The 18,140-nt window shown below is 49.9% G+C and overlaps 2 protein-coding genes across 2 annotated transcripts in view; both read right to left on the reverse strand.

The window, feature by feature from the left end:
- Positions 1 to 12,063, reverse strand: part of TPCN2 (two pore segment channel 2) — a 34,820-nt gene extending 22,757 nt beyond the window's left edge. The window contains exons 1-7 of the mRNA XM_006861046.1: positions 11,946 to 12,063; positions 11,722 to 11,872; positions 11,416 to 11,483; positions 5,326 to 5,390; positions 4,786 to 4,862; positions 4,010 to 4,187; positions 2,835 to 2,951 (exon numbers count right to left, since the gene is read on the reverse strand). Coding sequence (XP_006861108.1) covers positions 2,835 to 2,951; positions 4,010 to 4,187; positions 4,786 to 4,862; positions 5,326 to 5,390; positions 11,416 to 11,483; positions 11,722 to 11,872; positions 11,946 to 12,063 — 774 coding nt within the window. The remainder of the gene's footprint in view (positions 1 to 2,834; positions 2,952 to 4,009; positions 4,188 to 4,785; positions 4,863 to 5,325; positions 5,391 to 11,415; positions 11,484 to 11,721; positions 11,873 to 11,945) is intronic.
- Positions 12,064 to 12,083: 20 nt separating this feature from the next.
- The window catches only part of LOC102841959 (mas-related G-protein coupled receptor member D-like), a 22,199-nt gene continuing 16,142 nt past the window's right edge, over positions 12,084 to 18,140 (reverse strand). The window contains exon 2 of the mRNA XM_006861047.1: positions 12,084 to 12,130. Within this exon, the coding sequence (XP_006861109.1) occupies positions 12,084 to 12,130 (47 nt within the window). The remainder of the gene's footprint in view (positions 12,131 to 18,140) is intronic.

Here is an 18,140-nt window from a genome sequence, read left to right on the forward strand (position 1 = left end):
TTGCTAGTTGCCATTGTGATGGCGCTGTCTCACAGAGACCGTGAGCGTCGGGTGAGTGGGATAGTGGTCCAGAACCATCCCCAGTACCACTGGTAGGTCTGTGTCCACTGCCGGGGCCACTGCGTCAGTCCATTTCGAGCAGGGTCGCCCTCGTCTCCACTGACATGAGGTCCTTTGCTAGCTAGGCTCTACTGTGACCCAGAGGGTTTCACTGGCTAATTTTCATAAACAGATAGCCAGGCTTTTCTTCCTTGTCTGTCTTAGCCTGGAAGCTGCTTATCAAGAGTGATCCTGCTGGTATTTGAAATGCCAGTGGTATCACTTCTGAGACTACAGCAACATGAAACTCACCACAATGTGACAGGCTGGTGGAAGACACAGACACACACCCACATACATGCATATATCGTTGTTGTTGTTGTGAAGTGCCGTCGAGTCGATTCCGACCCATAGCGACCCTGTATAGGGTTTCCAAGGAACAGCTGGTGAGCTTGAACCACTGACTTTGCAGTCTGATGCATCAGCCCACAGCGCCACACCAGGACTCCTATATGCATATATGTTGTTGTTAAGTGCCGTCGAATCGGTTCCTGACCCATAGCGACCCTGTATAGGGTTTCCAAGGAGCGACTGGTGAGCTTGAACCACCGACCTTGTAGTTCAAACGGCTTTGCAGTCTGGCGCATTAACCCACAGCGCCACACCAGGATATCTGTTGTTAAGTACTGTGGAGTCGGTTCCGACTCACAGCGACCCTGTACAGAGTTTCCGAGGCTGTAAATCTTTACAGGAGCAGAAAGCCTCATCTTTCTCCCATGGAACCGCTGGTAGTTTCGAACTGCCGACCTTCAGGTTAGCAGCCTGATTAGTAACAACTACGCTACCAGAGCTCCTTACATCAGGATATGGGGGCTTCAAAAAGCTCATGGAATGGAAAGAATTTTTCCATGAACTTTCTGAAGCCTCCTCGTGCACACAGACAGATGGGTAAGGCAGCAGAGGTGTGTGTGGACATGTATGTACATGTGTATATACAGCTAGATGCATATATGGGTATGTGTATATATGTCATATGTGTACAGATAATCACCAGTGTTGACGTGTTCATGTGCTTAGCATGGAGTCCTGGTGGCACTGTACAATAAGCACTGGACTGCTAACCACAAGGTCAGTGGTTCAAAACCACCAGCTGCTTCTTGGAAACCTTATAGAGTTGCTATGAGTAAGAACCAACTCACCAGCACTTAAGAACATGTATCTATCATGTGGGTGGATATGTATGTGTATCTATGTGCATATTAATATACATGTACCTATCGTGGGTGTATACGTATGTGTATCTATATGCATATGAATATACATGTATCTATCATGTGGGTGGATACATATGTGTATTTATGTGCGTATGAATATACATTTTATATTGGGTGTGTTATTTGTGCGTGTGTATATATGTATTGTTGTTAAGTGCCATCAAGTCATTTCCGACTCATAACTCTGTATAGGGCTTCCAAGGAGCTCTGGTAGCGTAGTGGTTATGAATCGGGCTGCGAGCTTCAAGGTCAGCAGTTCGAAACTACCAGCTGTTCCGCGGGAGAAAGATGAGGCTTTCTGCTCCTGTAAAGATTTACAGCCTCGGAAACCCTGTGAAGGGTCACTATGAGTTTGAACTGACCCGAAGGCACTTAATTACAACAACACCATAGGACTTCCAAGGAGTTCCCGGTGGCTTTGAACCGTCTACCTTAGGGTTAGCAGTCACTGCTTATTCCACAGCCCCAAGCCAGGATTTCATGTGTGTGTGTGTGTGTGTGTGTGTGTGTGTGTACCCACATACATATACACATCTATTGTTATTGTTAAGTACTGTTGAATCAGTTCTGACCCACAGTGAAACCCATTAGGTTTCCAAGGAGTGGCTGATGAACTTGAACCGCCGACCTTGTGGTTCAAACGACTTTGCAGTACAGCACATTTACCCACAACACCACACCAGAACTCATCATAGAAATCTATACAAATTGTTGTTGTTGAGTACCATTGAGTCAATTCCGACCCATAGCGACCCTGTATAGGGTTTCCAAGGAGCAGCTGGTGAGCTTGAACCACCGACCTTACAGTTCAAATGACTCTGCAGTCTGATGCATTAGCCCACAGCGCCACACCAGGACTCCTTGTATGTATATATGCATACGTATATATGTACATAGAGATGCCTCATGATTGGGCACATCTATGTGTATGCACACATCACCTGTGTGGGTGTGTATATGGTGTATGTGTATATCGCATGTGTGGGTGTGTGTATATCAGGTGTGTGAGGGGTGTGGATATGTATATCATGTGTGGGACGTGTATCACACCTATGTACATGTACATGTGTATGCATATATACCATGTGCACACACATACACACCCCTCTCCCTTGCTGGTCCTCTGCCTCTCTGGAGCCCCATCTCCTTGGCTGACACTGACCGGCACAGCAGTTCCTAGCCCACCTTCCCCACTCCCGACGGATTCCCAATGAGGTCTCCTGGTCTCCCGGGGCACAGTGATGTCCACGTGGCACCTTCATTAGGGGACCCAGCCAGATGACGGGAACTCAGGCCTGGGATTTGCTTCCAGATACTCCCCTGTCCTCCTGACCGCAATGTACCCATCTGCAGGATGGGCACACAACTCCCTGGCAAAAAGGGTGAGTGTGTGCAATGAAGAGAGGGCTGCAGAGCCTCGATCTCCACCACCACCCCTCAGCCCACTCCCCAGACAGCTGCATCCGGTACATCCCACAGAGCCCCCACCCATCTGGGCACTGCTGGTCACCGGTCACCTACCTCCCAACAAATGAGGCTCAGGGACACGATCCAGTCGGTCAGGGACACCCCCAGCACAACGAAGTAGGCCAGCAGCCAAGGGTTGTTCCGGTACTGGGACCACCCGACCAAGTAGCTCTGCAGGGAAACAGGTGGCTCAGCCCCGATCCCCATGACTGGCTGGCGTCACATGAGCCAGGCTCAGGGTGGCCAAATGCCAAGTGAATCCGGGCAGAGTCCACAGGGCACAGAGGGGAGATGGGAGGAGAGCAGAGGGGCATTCAGCCAGCCGTTAGTCCCACCTGGGCAACCCTCACACAGGGTACTTGCTCCTCCAGCCTCAATTCCCCCACCCCAGTATTCACATTATAAAATAATACACTGTAACCCAACCCTAACACTAGCCCTAACCCAAATGCTAACCCAAACCGGAACCCTACCTTATTAGGAGAATTTTTCTAGGTGCATATTTTTCTGTGCAAGTATTTTTCCATGTGCCCATTTAGGGCAGCAGGCTTTCTTCGTGTGGGCTTTAGTCGTATGAGCCCGACTGGGGTCTCCTCTTCCCACCACCCTCCCTCCTGCCCCCACTTGCAGAGGGCGCTGCTTGCTCCGGGGATCTCCTCTTCCCACCACCCGCCTTTCCCATCCCCGCCTGCACAGGGCGCTGCGCACTGGAGCAGGGCTCCGATCCCCTCTTCCGACCACCTGCCTCTCCCACTCCCTCCTGCAGAGGGCGCTGTTCGCTCCAGCCTGGTGCTGATCTCTTCCCACACAGAAAATAATGCATCTAAATGCTTAAGTCCTGCTTCCATAAGGACTCACTCAGGCCCAGGGGACACAGTCAGAAACACAGTCCCTTCCTGCTCCTACCCTGGGTGGGAGAGACCACCCTGCCCAACCATTCTGGCTCAGCTGGGGTTTCATCCATGTGGAAGTCTCACAGGGCTGTCCCACCCCAAGGCTCAACCCCAACTCAGCTGCAAGATGAGGGTTGGTGAAAACCTCTGTCCTGAGGCCCAGAACTTTCCAAAAAACCCTGCTCTTGGCTCACCTGGCCAAGGAGCAAAACCAGGAGACAGGCAACTTGCAGCTCCAAGAGCCAGAGGAGCAAAGAGGCAGCTGGGGCTGGGATGCAGAGCGGCCTCACAGGCCAAGGAGCCTGCCGCAGCTCCAGCCCTCACCACTTAACTCACCTTCACGGAGACATCGGCCACAAAGACCAGCAGGCAGAGCAGCTCCACGCTCTCTGTCAGGCCGCAGGGTGGCTCCCAGGCAGCGATGCGGAACCGGACATCCGAAGAGCTGGTGAGTGAGGATGGGGTCTCCACAAAAGCCAGAGACAGGATCAAGAAAATGGTGAAGCTCAGAATCCTGCCAAAAGGTCAGAGTCAGTTAAAGTGCAGAGCCAGGGGCCACCCAGCCCTGCTCAGAGGGGACAATCTAGTCCAACTCAGCTGCCTTGAACCAAAGGAACAGTATTTGAGCACCCAAAGGAATGATGGCCCGACATGGGCCTTGGACACGAGCTGCCCAGTGGGAGCAGGTGGACATGGGCCTTGGACACGAGCTGCCCACTGGGAGCAGGTGGTGGCTGAAGGCCACATGTTAGAGGACCCCATAGATCTGAAATGTCTACTACGACAGACAAATACAGAGACAGCAGACAGGCAGCGGGGACCCAAGAGTGACTGCTCACCGACATGGGGGTGACAAACATGGAAAAAGGCCCTGAATGGACCAAATGCCACTTTTAAATGATGAGTTTTAGAGCATGTAAATTTCACCTCAATGAAACAAAATTTCGCTGTCCCTGACTCCCAGGAATATTCTGGAAAGAGCCCACCAACACCAGAGAAGCAGTGTGGATGGGGAATTGGGGTGTAACCTGGGAGCAGCGGTGGTCTCCAGCACAGACAGGAAGTCACCCCTTCCCCCCAAGAGCCTGCAGGGTCCCAAGCAGCGTCCTCACCGCTGGCAGGAGCTGGAGTAATACCACCGGTACAACCACATGGCGCTGGCGTCCATGCGGTGATTGATGGAGCGGTACTGGAAGTGAAGGGTTACGGGGGTGTGAGTGAGCGGTCCTGTGCAGCACACATGGGTGCCCCTCACACGTGTGCCTTCAAGGTACACACACTGTCACCCTAGGCACGCTAACCTCACGGAACCTGAGAGCATCGCCAAAGCGCCCCGCCCACCACCACGTCCCTAGCCTCCCACTCGCCTCAGCTGTCCCCTTCTTCCCAACTTCATCCACGCATGCTCAAGATGTCCCAGCCCAGTCGCACATGCAGGGTCGCTGCCTGCATCAGTTCATCTCAAGGTCCTGTCATGTCACTTCCACGGCCTTCCCTGGATCCTGACAGACCCTCTGTGCGCAGCATCCACCGAGCCTGGCATGACCAGGGCTCATAAGGCGCAGCCGCTGCAGACCGACAGGAAGGGAAAGGACCAGGGGTGGGGGTGGGGGGCTGTCATGGCCTCAGTCAATGACACAGCGAGCACCCACCTTGATGGCATCCTCGATGAAGACCACGGCCTGATCGATGCAGAGCTCCTGACCCGCCTTGGTGCCTGGAGGGAAAGGACACAGACAGAACTGGGTAGTCTTTCCAGGACCCCTTTGTAATGATACCCCCGCCCCAGGACTGCTGCGTGACCTGAACCCAGGACACGCTCAGAACAAGAGGGACCAGACCAGGGTCATCTGTCCATATGCCAGGTAACCAGAGCTAAAGGAAAAGTGGTACCAGCCAGTATTCACTGCCTAGAGACAGGGACAGGGACCGTGAGAAGCCAGGGGCAGAGCATCCGACCTCTCTGACCCCATCTCCAGCTCTGTAAAACAGGGGTGTCAGAGTCGGGGGAGGGGAAAGGGGGGAGGGTCGCTGTAGAATGAGCACTGAACTACTAACCACCAAGTCGGCGGTTCAAACCCACCAGTCACTCCTCAGAAACCCTACACAGGGTCACTATGAACCAGAACTGACTCAAAGGCACTTAGCAACAACAGGGCCACCCAAGCTAGACCTAGGCAAGAAGGTCAAGAAAGCGCATGCTCTGTGATTGGGCTGCTACACGCCCCACTCTCTGGCCTTGTCCACTGGAGGCCTTGGCCAGGGTGCTGAGCCCAAAGATGGGGTGACACTCCACACATCTGCCTACCGTGCAGCAAACAGGAACACGGGCTTGAAGTTGCCGTGTAAAAGTCACCTCTATAATCATAAAAAAGGAGCTCTGGTAGCGTAGTGGTTACGAATCGGGCTTCGAACTGCAAGGCCAGCAGTTCGAAACTACCAGCTGTTCCGCAGGAAAAAGATGAGGCATTCTGCTCCTGTAAAGATTTACAGCCTCGGAAACCCTGTACAGAGTCACTATGAGTCGGAACCGACTCCACGGCATATAAGCAACCAACCAATAATCATATAGGCACCAACATCAGTCGTCCTCAAACACTGAGAGCCAAGAAAACCCCACTGGCTTGGAGTTCATCCCCACTCCCAGAACCCTAACCATTTCCAAATCATTCTCTCTCGCCTTTCTGTTTCCTTTTCCCCTTCTTTCTTCTCCTTCCCTCATCTGCAGGAAACTGCCCAATGGTTTGTCCCACTGAGAAAATAAATGAACATTGTTTTCCTTCCAGTACGTGATGTGGTGCTGTAGGATCAGCACCGGACTTTGAACCACAATGTCAACAGTTCAAACCCACCAGCAGCTCCTCACAAACCCTATACAGGGTCACTGTGAGTTGGAACCAACTCGACGGCATATAACAACAACATGAAAAAAAGAAAAAAAAAAGTTCCCTTTTTTCCCTTCCTTTTCTTTTCAACTGCCTTCCCTGGCACCCAAGTGAGCACGTGTCTGTTGTTAATAAATGTCGAGTCAGTTCCGACTCATAGGGATCCTGTCTATTTAGGGTTTCTGAGGTTTTAATCTTCACGGGAGCAGAAAGCCTCATCTTCCTCCAGCAAAGCAGCTGGCAGGCTCGAACCTTGAACCTTGTGGTTCACAGTCCAGTGCTTAATGTATGGAGCCATCACACTCCTGCCTACACTGTGTGACAATGGTTAGGGGCCATCAAGTCGGTACCGACTCTCAGCAGCCTTATGCACAACAGAATGAAACACTGCCTGGTTTTGCGTCAACCTCACAATCTTCGCTACACGCAAGCCCATTGCCGCTGCCACTGTGCTAATCCATCTCATTGGGGGTCTTCCTTTTTCACTGACCCTCCGCCTTACCAAGTATGATTCCCTTCTACAGGAACTGGTCCCTCCTGATACCATGTTCGAAGTGTGAACGAGGAAGTCTGGCCATGCGGGCTTCTCAGGAACATTCTGGCTGTACTTTTTCCAACACCGATTTGTTTGTTCTTTTGACAGCCATGGTAATTTTATTCTCCTCGAACACCACCACTCAAATGCATCAATTCTCCTTATTCATTGTCTTCCTTATTCATTGTCCAACTTTCACATACATATGAGGCTACTGAAAATGCCATGGCTTGGATTAGGTGCACCTTAGTCCTCAAACTGACGTCTCTGCTCTTAAACACTTTAAAGAGGTTTTGTGCAGCAGATTTGCCTAATGCAATAAGTCACTTGATTTCTTGACTCCTGCTTCCATGAGTGTTGATAGACGATCCAAGCAAAATGAAGTCTTTGACAACTTCAATCTTTTCTTCATTTATCATGATGTTATTCATTGCTCCAGTGGTGAGGATTTTTGTTTTCTTTACATTTTGAGATGCAATCCATACCGAAGGCTGTGGTCTTTGATCTTCATCAGTAAATGTTTTAAGTCCTCTTCACTTTCAGCAAGCAAGTTAGTATCATCTGCATATTGCAGGCTGTTCATGAGTCTTCCTCCAATCCTGATGCCACATTTTTCTTCATATAACCCAGCTTCTCAGATCATTTGCTCAGCATACAGACTGAATAAGTATGATGAAAGAATACAGCCCTGGTGCACACCTTTCCTGATTTTAAACCATTCAGTGTTCCCTAGTTCTGTTCAAACAATTGCCTCTTGATCTGTATACACCAGCCAGTGAATAATTCTCCCTTCCCTCCCACACCTAGTAGCCACCACACAAAGTTTATTACAGAATGAAAACCTTTTCTTGACTTTTTAAAGCAGTAGTCTCATATAGTATCTACCCCTTTGCAACCAACTAATTTCACTCAGCATAATATCCTCCAGGTTCCTCCACAGTCGGCGGTGTTTTACAGATTCATTGTTATTCTCCAATGTTGCATAATACTCCACTGTGTGTAGGTATCGAAGTTTGATCAACCACTCCTCTGCTGATGGGCATCTAAGCTGTCTCTATCTTTTTGCTGCTGTGAGTAATATTGCAATGAACAAGGGCGTGCAAATACCTATTTGTATCACAGCTCTTATTTCTTGAAGTCAAGATTGCTGGGTCATATAGGATTTCTATTTCCAACCTTCTGAGAAAGGGCCATACCATTTTCTACAGCGGTTGCACCGTTTTACAAACCGGGGTCAACCTGTAATGAATGTGTCTGCCCTGCAGCAGGTTTGCAGGGCTGGGACGTGGGACCCGGAAGAGCGGAAGCGGGTTGGAACAGACAAGGTGATGTCTCACAGAGGAAAGGCAGCCCCGCTCCGCATTCTGCCTTCCAGTACAACTTGGGGCTCTCAGGACACTTGCAGGGTAGAGAGCGTCTTGGGAGCAGGGGCAAGGCTGCTGGGGGCTTTGCAGAGAAGCCGGGCAGTTCAGAAAGCCTCTGCCCAGCACCCCCACCTGCACAAGGAGCTGTAACTTTGTGTCTGTCCCACATTACGGTCACATGGGTGTAGGGTCGGGCTGCACAGAGAACCATCTGATGAGCAAGCAGGCAGAAGTCATACTCACAGAGGCCTTGGGGCCAAAGTCCACCCAATGATGTCCAGCAGTGAGGGCACCCAGACAGCAACACGTGAGTCCACCCAGAGCTTAGAGCCGAAAAGACAGCAAGAAACATGCAGCCTCTCTGCTCAAGAGTCTGTGGGGCTGCGGCTGCTGAGGCTGACCTCAGCTGGCCCCAAGGAAATGTGAAGAAGGAAGGTGATAGCAGTGGGCAGCTTGGGAAAACCCCAGCCACTGACCACTCTGCCCTATTCCTGTCCTGGGGCTCATGCTCAGCGCCTCAGGGACCCAGGGACCTCATCCTCGTCCTGCCATATTTCTCAGGGCACCCTCTCTGAGTGGCCTGGGCCTCCCCACATGGATGGCCACAAAACTGACCCTGAGGAAACCTGTAGGTGTCCTGGGAGAGCCAAAATCAGAGGGACCACCATTGCCTGTGTCCGCAGACGAAGCAGGGACGGCAGGGGATGGAGAACATCAAAGCACCAGGTACCTGAGCCCCAAGGGAGGCAGGGGTTGGGGAGCACTGGGAATCCCCACAAGGCCCCAAACTAAACACCCCACAGCTACCCTGTACAGGATTTCCAAGACTATCAATCTCTACAGGAGCAGACAGCCCTATCTGTCTTCCTCGGAGCAGCTGGTGAGCTTAAATAACAGACATTGTGATTAGCAGTTCAACACCTGACCCATGGTATCACTACAGGGCTCCTCCCAGAAGGTCTTAGGATGCCCCCAAGGTAGAGCTGATGTGCTCTGGGGAGCTCCAACACTACAAGTTTCCCAGACAGGGAGGAGGGGGCCATGAGGGCACCCCCTTCAGAGGCTGCAGACCTCCTCAGTCAGAACCAGGCGCTTGGAAGGGGCACGTGCCCAGGCCAGCCATCTGGAGCCCCCCGGGCCATCCTGGTGTTTTTCTAGCAGGGCAATCACTTTGCCAGCCAAAGGGCCATGTTCTGACCCAGGCCCATGAAGAGAAAACAGCCTCGTGCACACTGCCCAACCTCAGGGTCCACAGGCTCCTGCTGGCAGAGTCCAGTATGGGGACGTCTACCCTGAGCACAAGGAGCTCTGGTAATGTAGTGGTTACGAATCGGGCTAACTTCAAGGTCAGCAGTTTGAAACTACCAGCTGTTCTGCAGGAGAAAGATGAGGCCTTCTGCTCCTGTAAAGATTTATAGCCTCGGAAACCCTGTACAGGGTCGCTATGAGTCGGAACCAACTCCACGGCACGTAACAACAACAACCCCGAACACAGGCCCCACGCAGGAGCCCTTCTTGCGCCACGTTGCCCGTCTGCCAGGTTGCCGCGATGGGAACACAGGGCTTCCTGTCCCTGACCTCAGCCGCCTTTGCTGGGGTCCACGCAAGGACAGAGCATCCTGGGCCCCTCACTGGCCCACAACCACAGCCGTGCTGTCAGCGTCTCAGCAGTGCAGCTGACCAGCCAGGACAGAACTTACAAAAGCCACTGTGCCCCTGTCCGAGACACACCCGGATCACCCACCCTGTGCCATATGCTAGAATGTTCTTTGGGCCATCTCTGACCCTTTACAGCATCCCTCTGGTCAGCACTTAGTCCAATTCATTGCAGCCCCAGAGAACAGAACACAACTGCCTCACAGCGTTTCCAAGGCTGTCAACCCTTACAGAAGCAGTCTCAGCAAAGCTGGCTGGTGGCTTTGAACCACTGACCTTGCAGTTAGCAGCCCAACACTTAACCCACTGTGCTACCAGGGCTCGACTCAACAGCACTTAACGACAACATTTGAAAACAAACAACAAACCAAAGCTGTTGCTGTCAAGTCATTTCTGACTCATAGTTACCGTATGTGCTACAGAGAAAAACTGCTCCATAAGGGTTTTCCTAAGGAGCTCTGGTAGCGTAGTGGTTACGAATCGGGCTGCGAACCTCAGGGTCAGCAGTTCGAAACTACCAGCTGTTCCACAGGAGAAAGATGAGGCTTTCTGCTCCTGTAAAGATTTACAGCCTCAGAAACCCTGTACAGGGTCACTATGAGTCGGAACCGACTCCACGGCACATAACAACAACATGGTTTTCCTGGTGTCCTGGTGTGGCACCCACCGTAGGATAAGCCCTCAACTTCAAGGTTGGTTTGAACCGCAAGGTTGGTGGTTCAAACTCACCAGCCACTCCTTGGAAACCCTATACAGCGTCGCTATGAATCAGAAAAGACTAGACGGCACTTAACAACAAGGTTTTCTTGTCTATTATCTTTACATAAGCAGATTCAGGTCCTTCTTCCACCATACTGCTGGGTGAATTCAAACCTCCAACCTTCTAGCTAGTAGCGGATGCAAACCTTTTGTGTCGCTCAGGTACCCTGGGCAGCACTACGACCACCTACCTTTTCTGAGACTCTGAAAGGTGGAAGGTATTTGCCAAGGTCAAGGGGGGGTGGGGGTGGGCGCAGCACCAAAAAGGCACAGGGCAGGCCTCTGTGTATTAAGACACCAGAGAAGGTGCCCAGGGAAACTTCTGAGATAACACAGATGAGGTGATCACCCCAAACTCTAATTTGGAAGACACCCCCCTTCATATGCCACACTCCTGAAGACCAGTTCTAGGGACTCCTGGTCCAACTCAGTGCCCTCCTGGACAGAAGAGGGCAGTGAAGTCCAGAGTGTGGAAGTGACCCCACATAACTGTTCAGCTGATTCCAGTAGACGCTGCACTAGAACCCAGGGCTGTGATCTCACGCTCATCTGGGGTCCTCTGTGGACCTGTTTCCTCGTCTGTACCTGAGAACCCAGGGACTGGGCGATTTCTGTATTAACAGGAAGGGACTGAGGCTGGTGCCTGACGGAAGACACTGACCCGGGAGAGCAGCGGAAGAGAAAGTTGCCTCTCGGTGGTCTGCCCCAGCCTCCCCGGACCCTCCACTCATTCTAGCCCAGGAGTTGGAATTCCAAGTCCGCCACTGCCACCAGCTGGCTGTGCGACCTTAGAGAGGCTCCCTGCCCTCTCTGCGCCTGGCTCCTTCCCCCAGGAAATGGGTCAATTACAGTCCACTTCCAGGGGTCATCCCGGGGACAGCACGTGGCCCGGGGTTCTGGAAAGGGTGGTCCTGGGTGTCGAAGTCCGCTCCCCGGCTAGGTAGGTCGGCAGGACCCGGCGCCCCTCCTCTGACCCAGCCTGAATAGGGTCCCTTGGCCCCTGGCAATCCCGGCAGCGACGCGGAGTGAGGGGCCGAGAAGCCCCTACGCGATCCCTGGCCCCGGCGGCTCACCTCTGACCTGGGCGCTGCGGCAGGTGGCCACCGCAGCCCTCGCCACCTCCGCCGCCGGACAGTCGTGGCCGCGGGCCCGGCCCAAAAGGGGCTCGGACTCGGCCTGGGGCTCCGCCATCCCGTCTCAGCGTCCCGCCCTCACCGCGGAGCACGCCGAACTCCACTGCGCTTGCGCGGCCCCCACCCTAAGGTCCAGGAGTTCGGGTGGGCGGAGCGCCAGCTCTGTGACATAGGGTGTACCCCCTTCGCTACCAACCAATGATGACGTGAGTACCGTGGAGTGGGCGGGGATACATAGGGTTCCGCCCATGGATGTGTCTCGGCTACTTTCCACTGGGCAGGGGCTTAGCTTAGGGTTGTAGGGACGCGCCTAGGACTGGAAGGACTGCATTAGAAGGAACTTGGAGATGCAACTTTCTCCTCGACCTGCTGAGTCAGAAACTCGGGGTGTGGAGCTTTCGCAAGCCCTCAGGGAAATACTGCTATTCTCTGCAGTTTGGGAACCTTAGGACTTAAGTGTTGGATGGAGCAAATGGTGAACCAAAGGGTTGGCAGTTCAAACACACCCAGAAGTACCTCGGAAGTAAATCCTAGCGATGTGCTTCTGATAATCCCATCTTCAAAAACCCTATGGAGCGCAGTTCTCCTCGGCATACCTGGGGTCACCATGAGTGATAATCAACCCAGTGGCAACTAGCAGTTGGCCACACTGGGCACGTGGGGTTCCCCCCCATGATGCAACTTGAGTTCACTCTGATAACAAAATTATGAAGAATAAATATAACTGATTTAAAAAGTCAAATGGCACATTTGAAAAAATATTTACAATATACAGTTATGTGTTGCTTAGCTCAAGCAATTTCCAGCCACATATATACATCTGTGGTCCAGTAAGTTGTTTGTTTGTTTTTTTTTATCAAAAAAAAAAGAAAGCAGCTTTTGTTTAATCTTTCCTCTTAATGGTTTTAATATTTTGAACTTTGGGTAACCAAAGCAAAATGAAGAGATGATGAAGTAAAGAGCAGAATGAAGCTCTCAAAGGGCAGCTCGAGAAGACAAAGTAAAGCATTATAAGGAAATGTGTGAAGACCTGGTGTTAGAAAACCAAAAAGGAAGAACATCTTCACCATTTCTCAAGCTAAAAAGGAACAGAAGAAAAAAATTTCAAGCCTCAAGTTGCAATTTCAAGCCTCAAGTTGCAAGGAGTCTATGGGCAAAATATTGAATGATGCAGGAAGTGTCAAAAGAAGATGGAACCCTACCCAGAGAAGCAGTGATACCAGAGATGGAGGCAGGGACGATGACGTGGAGAGATGGAGCAGCTGGGAACTCTAGACCCAATGAGGGAGAGGGGCTGTGTTCTGACGACTGGGGGGTGGGGGGGCAAGCTTGTAGTATATACCCTTTGGTTGGTTGCTGATGCATGGCGGGGATTGTAACCATGGCAATGAAATGGTATACGATAGGATGAATGTAAAACTAATGTTCTCCCATGTAAAGTATCACATAATTCGCAATAAAACATTTAAAAAAAGATGGAACAAATACAGACTCCGTACCAAAAAGAAATGGCTGATGCATAAGTGTTTCAGGAGGTAGCAGATGATCAAGAACCGATGTTGTTGAAGAATCAAGTCCAGGCTGTGCTGAAAACAATGTGGAAATCAAGGCTCCAGGAACTGATAGAATACAAATTGAAATCTTTCATCGAACTGATGCAACACTGAAAACAATCACTTAGCCTATGCCAGGAAATCTGGAAGACAACAACCAGACCAATTAAAGGGGATCCAACAGAATCTGGAAATGATTCAACAATATCACTAATATCATACACAAGTACAAATTATGCCAAAGATAATTCAAAAATATTTGAAACAGTACATCAACAAGAGACTGCCAGAAATTCAAGTTGGAGTCAGGAGAGAGTTTGAAACGAGGGATATCATTGCTGATGTCTGATGGATCTTGGGTGAAAGCAGAGAATTCCAGAAAGCAGTTTACTTGTGTTTTATTAACTATGCAAAGATATTTGATTGTGTGAAACATGGGTAGTATTGTGAGAAATGGGAATTCCAGAACACTTAGTTGTGCTTATGAGGAACCTGTACATAGACCAAGAGGCAGTCATTCAAACGGAACAAGGCGACACTGAATGGTTTAAAACAGGAAGGGAGTGTCAAGGTTGCATCCTTTCACGATACTTACTCAGTAAGTACACATACTTCTCATCTGAGAAGCTGGACCACATGAATAACACTGAGGGTGGGGTGGGAGGCTGGGAGGTAGATTGAAGTCTGAGGAAGGAAAGCCCATTATGCCAGCAAAGGCAGGAACCTACTCAACAGTAACACAGTTCACAGCAGAAATCAGAGCTGACACCTAGAACCAGCCACACCTTAATGGCGGTGGTGGTGGTGGTATGCTGTGGAGTCGGTTCCAACTCACAGTGACCCTGTACAGGGTTTCTGAGGCTATACATTATAACAGAAGCAGAAAGCCTCATCTTTCTCCCTCAGAACAGCTGGTAGTTTTGAACTGCTGACCTTGAGATTAGCAGCACAATTCATATGTGGCACTGTGGGTTAATGAGCCAGACTGCAAAGCCATTTGAACTGCAAGGTCAGCAGTTCAAGCTCACCGGCTGCTCCTTGGAAACCCTATACAGGGTCACTATGGGTCGGAATCGACTCGATGGCACTTGATAACAACAACACGACCAGAGCTCCTTATCCACACCTTAAGCTTTGCTTATAGTAGGAGTTTTTAGTAACAAGAGCCAGAACTGTCTCTTTTCTCTTGAGTCCAGTCTGACTTCAATTTCTCTCACTTGCTGTCGAAAGCACCATAACCTATGCAATGACCCGAAAGATGACAGTCTACACAAGTTTGGACTCCTCGGTTGAGATCACAATCATCTATTATGTCTAAATTAAGCTAGAGCAAAAGAAAAACAGAAGACTGTCTTAGAGAAGCATTCTTGTTTGCTGCTGGGTTGGGTGGGTGCCCAGAGCACCAATCTGGAAAAGGGCACTTCCAAGTGTCAGGGTGGCCAAGGGTCTCACCCCTCCCGAGCCACTTGTGTCTGTGTTCCATTCCCTGGAAAGGAGAGTCCAGTGGAGAAGCCTTAAGCCAGTGCACGCCCCCTTGCTTATGGGAGGCGATGAGAGCAAGGGCTTATGGGAAGTCCCAGGACACCTTTGTCCTCTGTGGAGGAAGGAACTGATTCTGAATCTCTGAGAAAGGAGATTGTGGATGTTGGACACCCCAAGCAACAAGCCTACCCACAACACCCTTCTTCCAATACAGGCATTTCTAATAAAGTCATGGTCACAGCACTTCCTCTGGGTCCTCTGTGTGGGCAGTGGGGTTCCCATGAAGTCACTGCTTTCTTCTTTTCGGTCTGTGTTCACATGAGTCAGCACACACATCCAGATGTGCACACACATCCAATCCAGGGGTGGGTGTAACAGTCTGAATGGTCAGCAAATTCCTCATGAGATTCCTACGTTCAGCCGGTCCAGAATCAGTCTGTGGATATCCATGAGGGAACTTCAGAAGGCTTGTGGAAAAATTTCATTAACTTCTAATTCCATTTTTCCATGTGAATGTAGACATGGGTATGATATGGCTATGGAAAAATCTGAAAAGGTGTGCACCAGGGTCTTATCCTTTCCCCACAGTTATTTCATCTGTATACTGAGCAAATAATCTGAGAGGCTGGATTGCATGAAGAAAAATGTGGCATCAGGATTGGAGGAAGACTCATTCTCGACATGGGATATCTAGATGTCACAACTTTGCTAGCTGGAAGCAAAGAGGACGTAAAATACACACACACAAAAAAAAACAACACTTACTGATAGGGATCAAAGAATGTAGCCTTCGGTATGGATTATACCTCAATGTAAAGAAAATACAAATCTTCATAACAGGGCCAATAACATCATGGTAAATGGAGGAAAGATTGACGTTATCAAGGACTTCATTTTGCTTGAATCCACAAGCAACACTCATGGAAGCAGCAGTCAGGAAATGACATATTGCAAATGATGTATGGCATTAGGCAAATCTGTTGCACAAGACCTCTTTAAAGTATTCAAGAGCAAAGATAGCAGTTTGAGGACCAAGATGCGCCTGACCCAAACCATGGTATTTTCAATAGCTTCATATGTATGTGAAAGTTGGACAGTGAATAAGGAAGACCGTAGACAATGCGTCATTCAGTGTCATGTTGTCAAGATCCCTCCATGATGACAAGACTTCATTTCTCTTCATGACTTGAATTGTGTAACTTTTCCATAACTTTAGGGAACCCCGGTGGCGCTGTAAGATAAGTTGTTGTTATGTGCCTTAGAGTGGGTTCTGCAATCACATCGCTGTTGTTGTTGTTAAGTGCCATGGAGTTGTTTCCGACCCATAGCAACCAATCACTTTACGCCTGCTCTATTCAGCACTCTCAAAGCCCGTTCCCACAAAGATCACTTCCCCGTGTGACTTTTCCTCTTCTCACTGGGTCAGGCAGCATCTGAGGACCATGAAGGCCAGACAGAGAGGTGACAAACACCTTTCATGCTGAAAGCTCCTATAGGGATGGGGGTGGGGTGATGGGGTTGGTGGAGCAGTCTCCTTAGACCTGTGAGGAGAAAAACCTGCTTCAGATGGGAGAAGCCTGTTCATAGTCAGGCTGCCCTGTGTCTTCTAGAACTTTCCTGGTAGCACCTTTCCCATGGACAGATCAGTCTCTCATGAGCAATGCCTGGCTCATAAAAGTTTGTTGAATGAATCACAAATAGGTAAGTGTGGTTGTGACCTCAATGGATGTTCTCATTTAGAAACTTGCACGATTTTTTTCCTCCAAAATCAATCTCAGTCTGAGGATCCAAAAAGATTACCATTTCTTTCAGCAGCATCCTAGAAAGTCCCTGAGACTCAGTGCGGATTTCAAAGCATGAAAACTTGAGCTGTCATTCTCTAGACTTTGTGATGTCAAAAGCAAGGACCCTGCTCCAGGGACCCAGAGTCATCCGCTCTCTGTGAAAGTCCAGGGAAGCAGTTCTACTGCTGAGCCAACCCCAACGTTATCTTTGGTTGACCTGTGGGGCCTGTTGACCATCCTGGAGTTTGAATGAAAAATTGTCTGCCTTCCAGGAAGAAGGTATGGGAGGGTGGGTGGGCGCCTGGATCTTATCAATCAAGAGTGGGGGACAGTGATTAAGAAAAAGAAAGCTACAAATACAAAATCAGGTACAAGATGGATATTTATTTAGAATGATCAAAGTAATTACAGGACATTGCTGTTGTTGTTGTTGTTAAGTGCCATCGAGTCAATTCCGACCCATAACGACCCGGTATAGGGTTTCCAAGGAGCTGCTGGTAAGTTTGAACCACCAACCTTACAGTTCAAACGAGTTTGCGGTCTAACTCAGTAGCCCACAACACCACTCCAGGACTCCAATCACAGGACATTACAGATGTTTAAAATACTGTTGTTGTTGTTGTTGTGAGTGCCGTGGAGTTGGTTCCGACTCATAGTGACCCTGTATAGTGTTCCCGAGGAGCAGCTGGTAGGTTAGAACTGCTGACCTCATGGTTTGCAATCCAGTGCTGATCCCACAGCACCAAACCAGGAGTCCAAACCCCAAAACACAGAAAAGCAACCTCTACAATAGTCTGGTGTGGTGCTGTGGGTTAATGTGCTGGACTGCAAGGTCAGTTTGAACAACAAGGTCGACGGTTCAAGCTCACCCCATGCTCCTTGGAAACCCTATACAGGGCCACTATGGGTCGGAACTGACTAGACAGAACTTAACAACAACAACAACAACAACATAAAACCCTTCACGGGGTCACTATGATTTGATTGATGGCATTGAACAACAACTCCTCATTTATCAACTCTCTCTGACATTTCACATGTCCAATAGTAGAAGATGTACTCTTCTACTATTTTGTGCATCGACAACATAGATCTAATCTTAGTGTGATGCTGTAGGATAAGCACTAGACCAAAAGGTCAGTTTGAACCACAAGGTTGGAAGGTCATACTCAGCAGCCGCTCTTCGGAAACCCTACACAGGCTGGCTGTGAGTTAGAACCGACTCACCTGCATTTAACAGCAACAGTTATGAATACCTTATGTGTTAGGTGAGAGTAATGTTGGCTGAGATGGTTAGTTATGTGACAACTTACTTA

The sequence above is a fragment of the Chrysochloris asiatica genome, unplaced genomic scaffold, assembly GCF_000296735.1.
Source record: "Chrysochloris asiatica unplaced genomic scaffold, ChrAsi1.0 scaffold00040, whole genome shotgun sequence".
Taxonomy (NCBI): Eukaryota; Metazoa; Chordata; class Mammalia; order Afrosoricida; family Chrysochloridae; genus Chrysochloris; species Chrysochloris asiatica.